The following is a 14,458-nucleotide window of genomic DNA, read 5'->3' on the forward strand; positions in this document are numbered from 1 at the left end:
ATCTGTGCAGTAGCAGTGATCTATGACCCCAGAGGGACAGGGAGGGAAGTATTTTTTTTTTAGGGAAATACAGTAATATTTGACATCTGTCAGATACTGTGTGAACTGCTAGGTTATGGTATGTTAGTTTCAACATTAGAACATGTTCTTTTCCTTTTGATGATGTCCTCAAAACGTTTGAGATACATTTCTGTTTACTTACACTTTTTGGATATGCCAGTAACTTCATGTACTTTGTGACATCATATCTTTGCATAGTTGTGTTTTCTGCAGCTGATAAAGTGATACAGTGATAAAAAAAAAAAAAGCAAGTACCATGTGGAAAGCAATGTGGAATGGGAAGTGAAAATGGCAATATCCAATATGTTTCCAAGGTTGGAGAAGTTGTGTGGTGCCCAATAGATATATGTTTCCATTAATAAGTAACTCTGGTTGCTAAAGAATGAAATAAAAATATCATTTTTTTTCTTTCTCCTTAATGTGTATTACTTTTTCAAAAGGCTACTACATTGTTAGGATACAAATACTTATTAATTCATTGTGGTCTAGGGGCACTGTGAAAAAGTGACCAAGAAATGAATCAAGAAAGTTTGGGAACCAACCCCTACATTATATTGTTAGTGTTATTCCCCCCGTTCAAGAATGTGTATCAGTTTCCTGTTGTCTTTCTACATATAAGTCCAGTTTTGTTTTGTTTTGCTTTGTTTTTCTGCCAGGATTTCAAAACCCCTCATAATGTGGCCCTACCTAACTTTTAGTATCATAAGATCATAGAGCTGGGATAAGGAAATGGAATCTGAGAAAGCTTAAATGAATGGTTCAGGATCACACAGCAAGTGGCAGAAATATGGCAACCGAATGCCATCTGACTCCAGGTAGAATACTTTTGCCAATATACCATAATGCTCCAGTGATTAAAAAAATACTGGTTTTTCAGTTATCTTCCTTCTCCATATGAATGGAAAACAGCAAAAGTTCCATTTTAAATCCAGAACAACAATCTCAGAACTTCTACAACCTTTGTACATCATTCAATCAGACCAGTCTCTCTCCTTTGCCCTCTCCATAGTATGTGCTTAGCCTTATCTGGAGGGTAACAGAAGGAGTTAGTTCCCATTTTTATACTTTCTGAAATGCTTCCATTCTTCTCTGTCCATGTTTCCTTGTCTTTTCACCCTAACCATTTCCTATCTTTTGGAAAGCTTCGTGTGTGTGTGTGTGTGTGTGTGTGTGTGTGTGTGTGTGTGTTTAGGAAAGATTCTCAATGCACTAGTGTCAGAGGTGATCAGGAAAGGCCTTCTGCATAAGTTGGGATTTGACCTAATGAAGTTCTAAGGGATTCTAAGAGATAGAGGGTGACGAGGGAGAGCATTCCAGGCCTGGGAGACAACTAGCATGATGACTTGGAGATGGTGGGTGGAGTGCCCTGGGTGAAGAATAGCAAGTGTTCCAGTCTGACTGTATGTGGAGGGGAGAAGACTTGAAAGGTAGAAAGAGTTTATAAAGAACTAAATCACTCATTTAAAAAAAAAAGAAAAAGCTCATTTTGTCACTTTTCAGTGTTGAGTTGTCTGATAATCAATTTAGAGCCACCTATGACAACACAAGGTAACTATGTCTTCATGAAATGTAAATTATGTCAGGCCAATTAATTTTCCTTCTGTGATAGTGACAAATCACATAGGCAATGATAGAGTTTATCCTGATTTTATTGAAGTTTCTTCCAAGATACACAGTATTTTAATCAGCTATGGGAATATGGTTTTAACTTTAGCACTGATAGGTACATTAATCTGAATGGGACCATAGAGAGAAAGAGCGGATTGAATAGTGCCCCTTTGGAATATTCTTCAGTATTAATTGGGTGAGAGATTGCAAGGTTATTAAGTAAGCTTATTGCTGAAAGAAAATAAAAATCAGAATGACTGAACGTTTGGGAACTGTTTCTCATATAAAACAGGATGAAATTCTTCTTGTATCTGTCACCATAGTCTTAGGTGTACACTATAACAATAGCAATAAACATTTACTTATATGTAAAACACTTTTCTCAAAAGAACTCCTTGTACAGACCCAACTTGTCTAGGTTCACACACCTACATTGGGCCAGTCTCTATTACTTTTGCTACATCTTCCTGCCACCTTTGTGCACCCTTATTACACAATGAAATGGAACATAAGATAAAACTGAACAATATCAGGCTAATGGTAAAGGAGACCAGTCTGAACTAGTGAAAAGGTAGAATAATTTTTGGCCTATAAAGTAAATTTATGTAAATAGGTAACTTGAGATAACCTGCTTCCCAAACTGTTTCTAATAGAAGCCCATTAGTAGATAGCTGAAATTTATTTGCAATTTGTCATATCTAGTAGTCAGATCAGCCTTTTGGCTGATTTTCTTATTCCTTGCCTTCCTGCATTTTGGTGCCAGATTCAGCTTCGTAAAGCCAACATTTCCATTACATCATTGACGAGAAAAAGAACTTTCAGTAGATTTATATTGTTCAGACCCAGACTGTTCAGGCTGACATTCAGATTTCCACTCCCAATGGATGGCCATTGGACCATACCTTTCCTTTTCTCAGTGCTCCTTTACATGACCATACCCTTTATCTGGAGAACCTGATCTCCTCAGACTCTTTGTTCCTTCTACTTCTCCGCTTTTATGTCATTTATTTCCCATAGAGTGATCTTCTTCCCATTCCAAATTTTATTTTATACATCATTTAATGAGTTCAGAGTCAATCATCTCCAAATTTTTTTTCTGAATAACACCATTGCACAATGATTCTTCCCTTATTTAAATTGTGTCAGTACTTATGCGTGGCATTTGTACCCCCTAATATCCCTTGTAAATCTACAAAGGTTCAGTCATTCCTCTTGAATTATCTTTTCACAGTTCTAACAGCCACCTTGACTTCTCTATGTGGATGTCCAATCTGCATCTCATTCTTAGCATTTTAAAGCTGCAATCATTATGTTCCCTGCTAAATGTCCCCGTCTCCCGAACTTCCTTTTTCTGTGCTACCACTGTCTTCTCAGTAACCCAGGTTTAGAATCTCAGAATCATTCTAGACACTTCCCTTTCCCTCATCTTCCCTATCCTTAGTCACTTGCTAAGTCCTGTTCAGTCTATTGTCACCTGTCTTATTGCCTTCTTTCTCATAAAATCCTCGTCATTTTTTTGCCTAGATCATCATAACAGTAGTTTTCTAACCTTGTTTTCCCTACCTCCCCAACACTAATGTATCATCACATAGCTTCAAAATAATGTTTCTAAAATATAGGTCTGATGATGTTACTTCCCTTCTTAAAAGTCATAAGTGGCTCCCTGTTGTCTCTAAGATAAAATACAAATAAAATATAAAGTTGGCTTTAAAGAGGTCTCTCTTCTCTACTCTCTTCTGCTCTCTTCCAGTCAGGAGGAAGAGATGAGGAGAGAAGGTATTATGGATATGAGAAGGAAGAAGTAAAAAGGTGTTGAGGCAGAGATGGCAAGTCATGTGTAAGGAACAATGAGGAGGCCAATGTTACTGGATCATTAAATATGGGAAGGGGAGGAAAATATAAGACTGGAGAGATAAGGAGTTCATTTATGAAGGGCTTTAAAAGCCAAGCAAAGTATTCAAATTTAGCTAATGAGGGAGCATCTTCTGGCTAGAGTTCTGTACTTGTAGTCAAGAGGACCTGGGTTCAATCCCATCTCAGACCCTTCCTAAGGTGTGACCTAGCAATTCATTTAACTTCTCTGAATCTCAGTTTCCTCATCTTTAAAATGAGGGGGTTGGACTAGATGGCCTTAAAGGTCCCTTCCAGCTACAAATCTATGATGCTATGACTAACAGTAGAAATGTTTAGAAACAAAATAATAAACCAACTAAACTTGGATGCACCAAAGCAAAGAATCTATTAAGTCCCTTCCTTTTGTGATTATACCCAAATTTAAACTAATATTGTTTGATATATCTTTATTGTTGTGATTGATATGACTAATGAGTGATCTTTATTATAGTAATATTGTAATTTGTTGGATTCCCCTGAACCAAACAAACAAACAAAAAGCCTTATTTTTGGACATGAACAAATTTTTACAGGATGGAGGTCTGCACAATGGGAGGGAATGTCTCTTACAGCTTCACTTCTGACTCTGGACTTTCTCACCTCCCTTGGAGATGCCTCTGCGGCCAGCTCCACTGATTCATGAGTCCCTGCCCAGGACCACCATTTCATGAACTGCCTAGACCATCCATTCTCATTTCTGTTCTCACTCCACACCTGACTCATCAATCTTTCTTCCTGAAAATCTCACCCCCACCCCCCTCCAACTACTTTTTATGTTTTATTTTCTCCCATTAACATGTAAGATATTTGAGTATAGAGAAAGTGTCTTTAAAAAAAAATTGTATTCCCAGCACTTAACACAGTTCTGGAACATAATAAGAACTTAATATTTTATCAGTGTTACTCCAGATTGATAAAATCACAAATTCATTTGCATATTTGGCTAATTATAGGATTAATAATACATTTGTTTAAGATTTTATCCTTAACAAAGTTCACTCGATCCTTACGATATCCCTGTGAGGTATACAAGTTGAATATTATAATTCCCATTTTACAGATATGGAAACAGTCTCTAAGAGGGCAAATGAGTTGATATTGGTCAGTAAGTAGTAGAGTTAGAACTATCCTCCAATCCCAGGTCTTCTGATTCCTACTCGAGTGTTCTTTCCCATCTGTGTTTCACATTAAAAGTGTTATTTCTGTTAGTACCCAAAATAGAATGCTATGAGAAAAAAATTTGGAATGCTGAATGTTAAAGCATATAGTGCCACCAGGTTTTAAGGAATAATTTAAGAAACATTTTAGAGTGTCCTTTGAATACTTGACTTTGAGGATAATTTTAAAGGCATTTTGAGATGTTTTTGAAATAAACACTTTCAAAAACATCCCTAACTCAGGTGAAACTAAAGTATAAACCAAAATCATCTAAACCTAATTTGACTTGCAAGCATATATGGAAATTAGGATTATATGTCTCAAAGGATTATAAAACTTGTGTAACCAGTAAAAAGGAAAATTATTGTTGTTAGCTTGTCTCATCTTGATTTAGGCCATTATATTTAGTCACATGGACAGTACCTTTTTTTAAACATGAAAATGAGCTCTCTCAGAGAAGGAATATTTGCATATTTTGCATGGAACTGCTCTACTCCTAAGGAGAAGGCCAAAGCAGCTTTGTTCTAAACTTGGCAAAGTTTCTGGGTGGGTTCTTTTTATTTTCTTTGTTTTATGAAATCCATGAAGTTTTTATACTCTTAGTTTTACTCAATAGGGGAGCTGTAGCAAACGGCCTTTGACAGACTGTGGTTTCTGCATGAAGCAAGCAGAGAAGTGTGTTGGGAAAAGTGGGTAGATTGGTGTAGGCTATCTTAGCCAACCTTGCTGTTGTTAAATTATTTAGCAATTCCTTTCCACAGCATCTATTTCAAAAATAGATATTGCTTCACTCTATTTAATGAGCATTATTATTTTTCTTCCGCTACATAGAATCATGAAAATGTATAAGGCTTTTTTGTCCTTCTATCCCTCTCATTTGAAGCCTCTGTAATAAATAACCCTAATCCTGCACCTGAGAGATTGAATTATCTACTCCTTTATCATGGTACTTGTTACTTTATACGCATTTAAATGGGCTTTTAAGTAACATGTCAATAAAGAACAGAAGCATAAAAATACCTAGAAAGAACATATAATTGCAGTGTTTATTTTCCAAATAACAGCAGTTGATTGAAAAAGAATGGTAATCTTTCTGCTTCTGTAGAAAAGTATAAGTATTTTCTGGTTCACCGTTTTTAGTAGGCTTTTTAGCATGGGTAATTTTCTGAAGAGGAAGGCTGAAAAGCAGACTTTTTATTTCCCCCAGTGTACACCTGTTCTTTTGCACTTGATTTCAAAACACAATGTTTGACATGTAGGATGAAAAGTTTTCAGGAATACAGAAGTAAAACTGAAAAGTGAGTCTAAAAAGAGAAGTGAATTAAATAATTAAATAGTAAGTGTGCCATTTTCATTGTAGTTACTGCATTTAAATTCATTCCTTCTACTCACAAAAATCTAACAAGATAGCTGTCATCTAGCCAGATAGTTCTCTTTACCCTTCTGCTCCAGGTTGACCCAAGTTTTTGAAATGTGAGTTTAAAAGAAGTAATGATTCAATTAGATTTATTTACATAACTCTAATTTTTAAAATGTCATGTCTCTAAATGGAAACTTTAGAATTTATTATTCTCATAAGATTGGAATGCTAATTCATATCTAGTTTTGAGGAATAGGAGAAAGTTTTCTAATAATGATTTTTTTAAATGGTTCCTTTCTTTAGCTGTACTTTAAATGAGAGACCAACATATCCACATATGGCTGTAGGTGGTAACAGGTTTAGGTTTTTTTGTTTGTTTGTTTTTAGATCATGCAAACAAGAAGAAAATTTTAAAAAAAATCAAAAGTATACAAATTTCATGTTCATGAAGATCTATTTCTCAGAGTTTTATGTTTTTAAAGTTAGTTAGGCATTTACTAATCTGTTTCAAGTAAGGACTTTGAAAGTAAAGTACATATATGATAGCTTAGCTAAAGGGCATATCATAAGTGACTTGCCCAAGGTCACATGGCTAGTTTTTGTGTTAAGTGTCTGAGGCCAGATTTGAACTCAGGTCCTCCTGACTCCAGGGCAGGTCCTCTATTCACTGCGCCACCTAGCCACCCCTACAACCTTCTTATGTACATCAACAAAGGAATGTTTAAAAAATATTTGCCTTTTATTGAAGTTCATAATATCTAGGGACCTCAGGGATCATATAGTTTATCATCTCCTTTTAGAGAGAAGGAAATTGAGGCAGAGTGCTCAATGATCACACAGCAGCAGAACTGGGATGCCTATCTGTCTCTTCTGACTCCAAATCCAACATTCTTTCCATTGTTATACTACTTATTTGTTTGTTTTTTAATAAGTAACTGAAAATTGTTCATACTAGTTAACATATAAAGGAAAAACTATTTTGACAGTTCTTAGTTTACAAGTGACATTGTGGAATGCATGTAATCTAAAAATGGTAAAAAAAAAATTAAGTAGATCCATTTTAAAATAAATAGATCTATAAACCCAGTGAAGTCAGTAATGAATTATTTGATAACTTATGAATAATGAATAGAGTGGATCATCCCTTAAGGGAAAAGAAAAACATTCTGTAGTATTTACTTTAACGATAAATCGGTCATTATTAATGAGTTATTTTTATTTTTCTACAAATAAACACAGTGTTGATTTTTTTACATCTTTTTCTGTTTTAAATACTTATAGTAGTTTTCGCAGGCTAAAAAACCTTATTTCATCATGAAAACTTAAAAGTGTACTATTTCATATGTTATTTTTAATGGTTTGTTAAGGAAGGAGTTTTACAAGTGTTTTTCAGTGTTGTCAAAGAATCTATGTAACAACCAAAGTTATAGGGTATTATCTATTAGGTGTTTACTATATAGTCTCTAACATTAGTCCTTGTCATTTTGGCAAAATCTTACACAAATGTGAGTTTGAATGCTTATTTTGCTTAATGGCAATTATATTAATTCTCTAAGTTACAAACACTCATTTTTTATTTTTCTTCATATTGTTCTAACTTCCAGTTAACTATTTTACTTTAACCTTGGAGTTAACAAGTATCTTGACCCTGTGATGAACAGACTTTATTTTAATAAATAGTAAAACTTTACTTTGGTTTAATTATATTTCCACTACTGTTCTTTACCTCCCTTAAAAGTGGTGCATAGATAGATGCATACATACATACATAGTGAGAGAGAGAGAGAGATCATTCTATTACAAACCATAAGTTGTTCATAATTTTGAACTCCAAAAACTGCTTTTCAAAGAGCAAATAGGTTATTTAATTGATCATTTGAGCTAGTAGCACCTGTCTGACCTTCCTCAAGTCCCAGTCTGTGTATCGTATAGTAACTAAATATTTCGCATCCAGTTTTTGCATCAGTAACCCAGGAAATTACACTTAGTTTCTGATTTGCCTTTCCTATTACAGGCCAGCTCAAATCTCTTGCTTCCTGCTCCATCATTGTTTTCACCACACTCTAAGTTCAGGCTGTCAAATACGATGGGCACTCATCTGATTCCTCAGCATCCTTTTACTACTCAGAGTGGTAAGCCTTTTTCTTATTTTGGTCATTTCTTTTAGTGTTCAGATATTTTATCAGCTAGTGATGAATATTTTCACTTATCCTCACTAAAAGAAAAAGACTTATTTTGCAGTACCATAATGATCAAGTTTTAGTTACTACTTTAGTTGATAAAATGAATAGAGCAGATCACTGAATTCTATTGTCTTTTTTTCCTTTTTCCTTCCACTTGAAATTATTGTAATTTTAACTGCAAATTCTAGGTAAATTTAGCCATTGGTACTCTTAAATTATTTTAGTTATGTATAATATTTTAATAGAAGCAAAGCACAAATTATGGATGTATGTAAACTTCATCTATTTAAACAACAATTATTTAATTACCTTTAAAGCTTTAAAAAAAAAAAAAAGCAAAACATGGTTTTACGGAAAGAGTATAAAATCTATACAAGTGTGTCCAGATTGAATTATATTGACAAATTAGCAAAATATGCAACAACAACAAAAAAGAAGAAAGAAAAGAAAGCTAGTTAAGAAAATATAAACTAATCAGTCATTAAGTTGAGAAGTATGTCTTGCAAATTATTTTTATGTTGGAATAATGCTTTCAAGAAAAAGGCATCAGGGTGGAATTGTGATTTGTGATTTGACTTATTTTCTGCCTCTCATCTTTTATGATGGTATAGCACTATGTTTTTCTCTGTTGTTAAATGGACCTTTTCAGAGAGGCCCTTTCAAAAACTAAATCAATAACATCTGGGAATAATCAGGAAATTAGTTTAGTTTTTCGACATCTTTTTGGCATCTAGTAAATGATAAAGAAAAAATAGTATCCCTTGCCTAATGAAATTTTTCTTACTTAGTCATGAAAGTATTGCATTGATAGGAATTGTATAAACAGTATCACTTTTCTACTGCTGAAGACCAAAAAAAAAAGTAGTTTCTGTAAATTCAGATTACAGTGCTTTGGTTAGTTTTATAGGATATTGATCTATGTCTCCAAAATTAAGTGTTTTCTTTTAAAAATTCTGATATTGTATCTATTTATATTTTTCATATGCCAAAAATTTATAATAAGTTTATATTTTATTCTATAGCATGGGAGAACCATTGGAAGGTTCTGAGAATTGGAAACCTGTCACCTAGTAGGCACTTTATAAATGTTTATTTATTGACTGATTATATCTTGTTCAAAATATATTTTACAAAGACTAACCTGTCAGCAAAACACAATATTCTAATAAAGAGAGTAGAAGCCTAAAACACTTAGAAAGCTCTTCAAGTATCACAGTTCAAGTCTAAGGTAATTAGGTCTTGGAATAGGGTAGTGATGGTAGAAATTTTTTTTTAAAAATGTTGAGTGCTAGAAAATATCCAAAATAAGAATCAATAGAATGTGATCATTTATTGAAGGATGGGCAGGAGACAGAGGGGTTCAGTGGAAAGACCACAGACTCTGGATCCAGAAGACCTAGGTTCAAGTCCCACCTTTGGTACCTACTACCTATATGACTTTCAACAAATTACTGAACTTTTTTGGGCTTCAGTTTAATTTGTAAAATGAGGGAGTTGAATTAGATGCCCTCCAAGGTCCCTTTTAGTTTTAAGTCAATAATATTTTAATTCCAAGATTACAGTCTTGATTGACTCTAGGGGAAAAAAAATACTTTGATAGAAATAGGAGATTCTGGAGGAGAGGTCACTTAGCCAGGCTCCCAGAGGTCTTATTTTCAAAGTTGTAAGCCATTTTGAAACCCAAGTTTTAAGTGTTAGCAAAAATGTTAAATGTGCCTAAATTTATGGTTTTGACTAGTATCAAATACCTACACTCAGGTGATATGTACTGTTTGTTTCCAATTTTAATTGGAGTAAAAAACAATATGAAATCCAATAATTGTGCATATAAACACCCAATCCAGTAGTTGTCAATTGAAATTCAGTACCAGGGCTTTATTTATCAATAAATGATCAAGTGTTGTAAAGCACTAAGCACGGTGCCTGATACGTAGTAGGTACTTAACAGATTCTTATTCCCTTCCCCACTTCCTTATTTACATAAGCATATAACCCTAAGAGCAAATAGTGTTGATAAATCTCAAATGTGATGCTTTTTCTTGATAATTTCTTTAAATTTATCAATAAAGCAACCACAACAATCAAGTTCTTGAATATTACTATTAAAAAGATTATAGGATTCATATCTATTTCATCTCTTGTGATCTTCCCTATCTCTTCTTTGATTGAGCACTTTCTTCCTAGTTGTGAACTAGGAACCTGATTTCATTTCTTTATGTTGATAGAACAGTAAATTGTTCTAACCATTCTTGAAAGCAGTTTGGATTATTCATGAAAGCAACATGACCAAAATGTCTGTAGACTTTGACTTAAAGAACTCATTGTTTAGGTATATACTGCAAGGATACCAAAGTAGAAACAGAGGTTCCATATTGCCAAAATATTCAACTTATTACTTATTCAGAAAAACTAGAAACAAAACAGGTGTCCATTGATTTGGAGAATGACTAAACAAGTTGTCGTATATGAGCATTATGTATATGATACTACTCTGATACAAAAAAGAATAAAAATACTTATGAATTCATACAGAGTGACTCAAATCAAATCAGGAAAAAATATACAAGACTACAAAAATGTAAATAGAACAACAAAAAGAGAGACTGAATGCAATGTAATTCTAATGATCAGGCTTGGCCCTGGAGAAGATTTAATAAAATATACCTCATTTCCTTCATTGCCAAAGTGTGGGAACATAGGGATGGATATTGCAAATACTGTCATGTAATTGTTGTGTTGCTTAGCTTTTCTGAAAAGGTGCTATTTTTTTCTCTTTTTAATTTTTGTTGTATAGAATGACTCCTTGAGTTGAACTGCCCATGAACTTGGTAAAAAACATGCAGATAGGACTTTGGTGTCAAGATCCCTTACCTTTGACACAGCTACATTAGAGAGACTGGTGAATAGCTTAGAAAGTATCATGGAAGTAGCTATGTTCTGTGAAGGAGATTTATCACCTAACTCTGTTATTCTTTGTATATAAAGATTTAGCTAGCTAGCTTAACTCATGTCCTAAAACACAAAACTTCCTCTGAGACCTATAAAGCAGAGAAGGACAGAGATACAGAAGGAAATCCATCAGTGCAGAGGAACTCACCAAAGCTTCATTTCTCTTTCCTTTGTCCTTTTTCCTTCACACTCAGAGCTATGGCACTGCAGGGTGGATTGTCTCAGGTACTGGTCCAAAGATGGAAGCCCCTCTCTCCCCCAACCCACCACTAACTTCCATGGGTTCTCTACAGTTAACCTTAAAGTGAGTGTCAGCCTTAGAGTAGGAGAATATCTGATACCTTCATTAGGGCTGTGATAACAGCTCTAGACTTTCTGCCCCATAATTAAGCTCTCCTCTGTGTGTGTCTATTAACATTCAGTCCTTTATCGCTGCTTCCATACTAATAATGGCAGATTGTCGGAAGAGATTTAAGGGAGTAAAAACTGTGCAATTTGGGGTGGCTGTGCGGCACAGTGAATAGAGAATTGGCCCTGGAGTCAGGAGGACCTGAGTTCAAATCCGGCCTCAGACACTTAACACAAAACTAGCTGTGTGATCTTGGGCAAGTCACTTAACCCTAATTGCCCTACCTTACCCCCTCCAAAAAGCAAAAAAAAAAAAAAAAAAGTTCAGTTCTTAGACCAGCTCTAAACATGATTTTAACTCTTGGTTCTTTTAACATGGAATATTTGTACAGTGATTAATGAAAGCCTTTTAGAACGCAGTTATCTCCACATCGTGATGTAACACTAGAGACAAACTTGAGTCAGTAAGCAAACATTTATTAAAGTATTACTCTGTGCCAGCTACTGTGCTAGTACTGGATATAAACAAGGCTTTATCAAGATTCTTAAAAAATGGTGACTGTGTTTATTTTCCTCTCTTTTTTTCCTTTTTTTTACATTAATATACATTTATGAAATAAAACAAGTATTTCCGTAACAGTATAATAAAAAGATTATACATGAAAGTGCAAGTCTGCTATGCTTGTCATTCCTTTCCAATATCCAACAAAATTGTCATGTATGTTAATTTTTTTTCCTTTTTTTCTACCCTCTTCCTACCCTGTCCTGGCCAAGGCTACTCTCACTTTTAAACCATCTATAATATAGCTTCTGACCTTATCATTTGGACCCACAGAACTAAAACCCCAAAGGTTCTAAGTAGTCTCCTATTCATCAAAATGAATGACTTTTTCTGAGGAAATCCTCAACCTCTTGACTTTTCTGTAGTATTTAGTGCCACTGACCACTCTCTCCTCCTGGAGACTTGCTTGTCAGTTTTCCTGACACTTTTCCCTCTTGGTTCTCCTCCTCTCTTCTTGTACATTCCTTCTCAGTCTACACTCTCACTTGGGGAATTTCATGAGTTCCCACAAGTTCAGTTATTATCCTTAAAATTTCCATCCTAGGGCACTACTTATCTGAATTAGTGACTGCCATTTGATTTTAACATTTTATTAAGCTGAGAAAATAGAGTTACTGATGGTTTCTTGGTTGGTGTTCTGGCATGGGCACTGCTCTTGTGATGATGCACAGGTATTGAGAGAAGCATTTACCATCTTTGCTCCTTCTTGTAATTTTGGCTAAAGAATCAGGCTCTGATGGACAGCACCTCACTGTCAGGATTCATAGGATATTGGTTTTTTTGAAGTTTAAAGAGCTAAATGATCTCCACATGCCAACAGAGGAAGGTGAGGCCAAGCAACTTTTAAGTTATATCTTCAGAGACTTCTATATAAAGTGAAAAGGTGGGAAAACAAAGGAGACTGGACAGAAAAGAAAGAAGATATTCCATGAACTGGTATCTAGTTTTTCTCCTGTTGGAGGTATATAGAGGTACAAGGTGGCAGTGATGATGAAGAAACTCCAGTCTGCTCTTTGATACAGGACACATTTTCCAACATAGGAAGCTTTGTGACCTCTAGTGGCATAAGGGTACTCATCGAAATGGGGGGAATTTGTATTCCCAGTGCTTAGCACCATGCCCAGTACATAGTAAGCTCTTAATAAAGGCTTGTAGACTTTTATTTCTATCTGCTATTCTCAGTGGATGATCCATCTGGCAGTCACCCCAAAATCTTTATGCAAATTCTTTTTCTCCTTTTCACTGTTTGGTGAAATAATATAACTCATAATCTTCTTTCATTCTACTCACATGTTTTGCAAATAAATTTGTGCTCTAACTTACTGTTGCCTCTGGCTCCTAGATCTCTCACCTCAGCAGGGAGATCAAGTTTTTCTAGCCAGAATGGTCTCTTTATAACTTCTGACTCACTCATACACATGCGTGTGCGCGCGCACACACACACACACATTTTAAACTTCAAAATCATTGACCAGTGCTTTTGCCTTTGTTCATTTCCCATTGTTATGAGTTGGTGGCTTCTTCAAATAAATTTTGTTGGAGCTATTATAGTTGCATACAGTGCCTTCTCATTTTAGCCTTCAGCTTTGGTACTGATTTGGAGTACAGCTCTGACCAGTTGATAATCTGGCTGTTCGTAGACACCTCAGTAAGAAATGATTATTTCTTCACTGAAAACGAGTTCCTTTCTGTGAGGGTAGACTCAGTTTCACTCTGATCAATTTTGTAACCAACCATGATTCCAGAGCACTGATAATGAAACCTACAACCCATGTCCTCACAGAGGGGTGATGGACTTAAGATACAGAATGAGAAATACCTTTTTTTGATATGGCCAGTGTGGCAATTTGTTTTTGCTTAACTATGAATATTTGTTACAAGGATTTTTTTTCTTTTTCCTATTGTAGGTAAAAGTGTAAGGGAGAGAATGACATGCTTGTTAATTGAAAAATATCATCAGTTTCACTTTATTTTATAAAGCCCTTGAATTGTTTGTCGCATACAGAGTGACTTCTAATTTTTTATTGAAGAACATATTTAGCCTGTACAACCATAAGACTTCTGAGCGGTCCACATGCCTTTGACCTCATTGCCTCTTTGTCCTGAACCATATTTTTCACTATGGTTTCTGCCATTGCTTCTTATACACACCATTATGTTGAAGTCACTTTATATCCAGGTGAATGTTGACTTGTTTTGCAATATCTTGGCAATTTCTTCATAGGATTTCACTTCTTCATTCTCAGCAATAGATGCTGCCACATAAGCTGCAATTTTCTTCACAGTGATCTGTTTGTTTTTGCTCTTTGTTGGTAGTGTTTTTTTCTTTGCCAAATG

At 34.9% G+C, this 14,458-nt stretch overlaps 1 protein-coding gene across 7 annotated transcripts in view; it reads left to right on the plus strand.

Moving 5' to 3' along the window:
- Positions 1-14,458, plus strand: part of AHI1 (Abelson helper integration site 1) — a 259,337-nt gene that overhangs the window by 108,633 nt on the left and 136,246 nt on the right. For all 7 annotated transcript variants that reach the window (XR_011166306.1, XM_069077308.1, XM_069077310.1 and 4 more), the window contains one exon: positions 8,094-8,211. Coding sequence is in view for 6 of the 7 variants with exons in the window: in XM_069077308.1 (XP_068933409.1) it covers positions 8,094-8,211 (118 nt within the window). In the remaining variant the exon portion in view is untranslated. The remainder of the gene's footprint in view (positions 1-8,093; positions 8,212-14,458) is intronic.

Source organism: Petaurus breviceps, unplaced genomic scaffold, assembly GCF_028583685.1.
Source record: "Petaurus breviceps papuanus isolate PSGF00001 unplaced genomic scaffold, PetGlider_PUasm1.0 90977, whole genome shotgun sequence".
Lineage (NCBI taxonomy): Eukaryota > Metazoa > Chordata > Mammalia > Diprotodontia > Petauridae > Petaurus > Petaurus breviceps.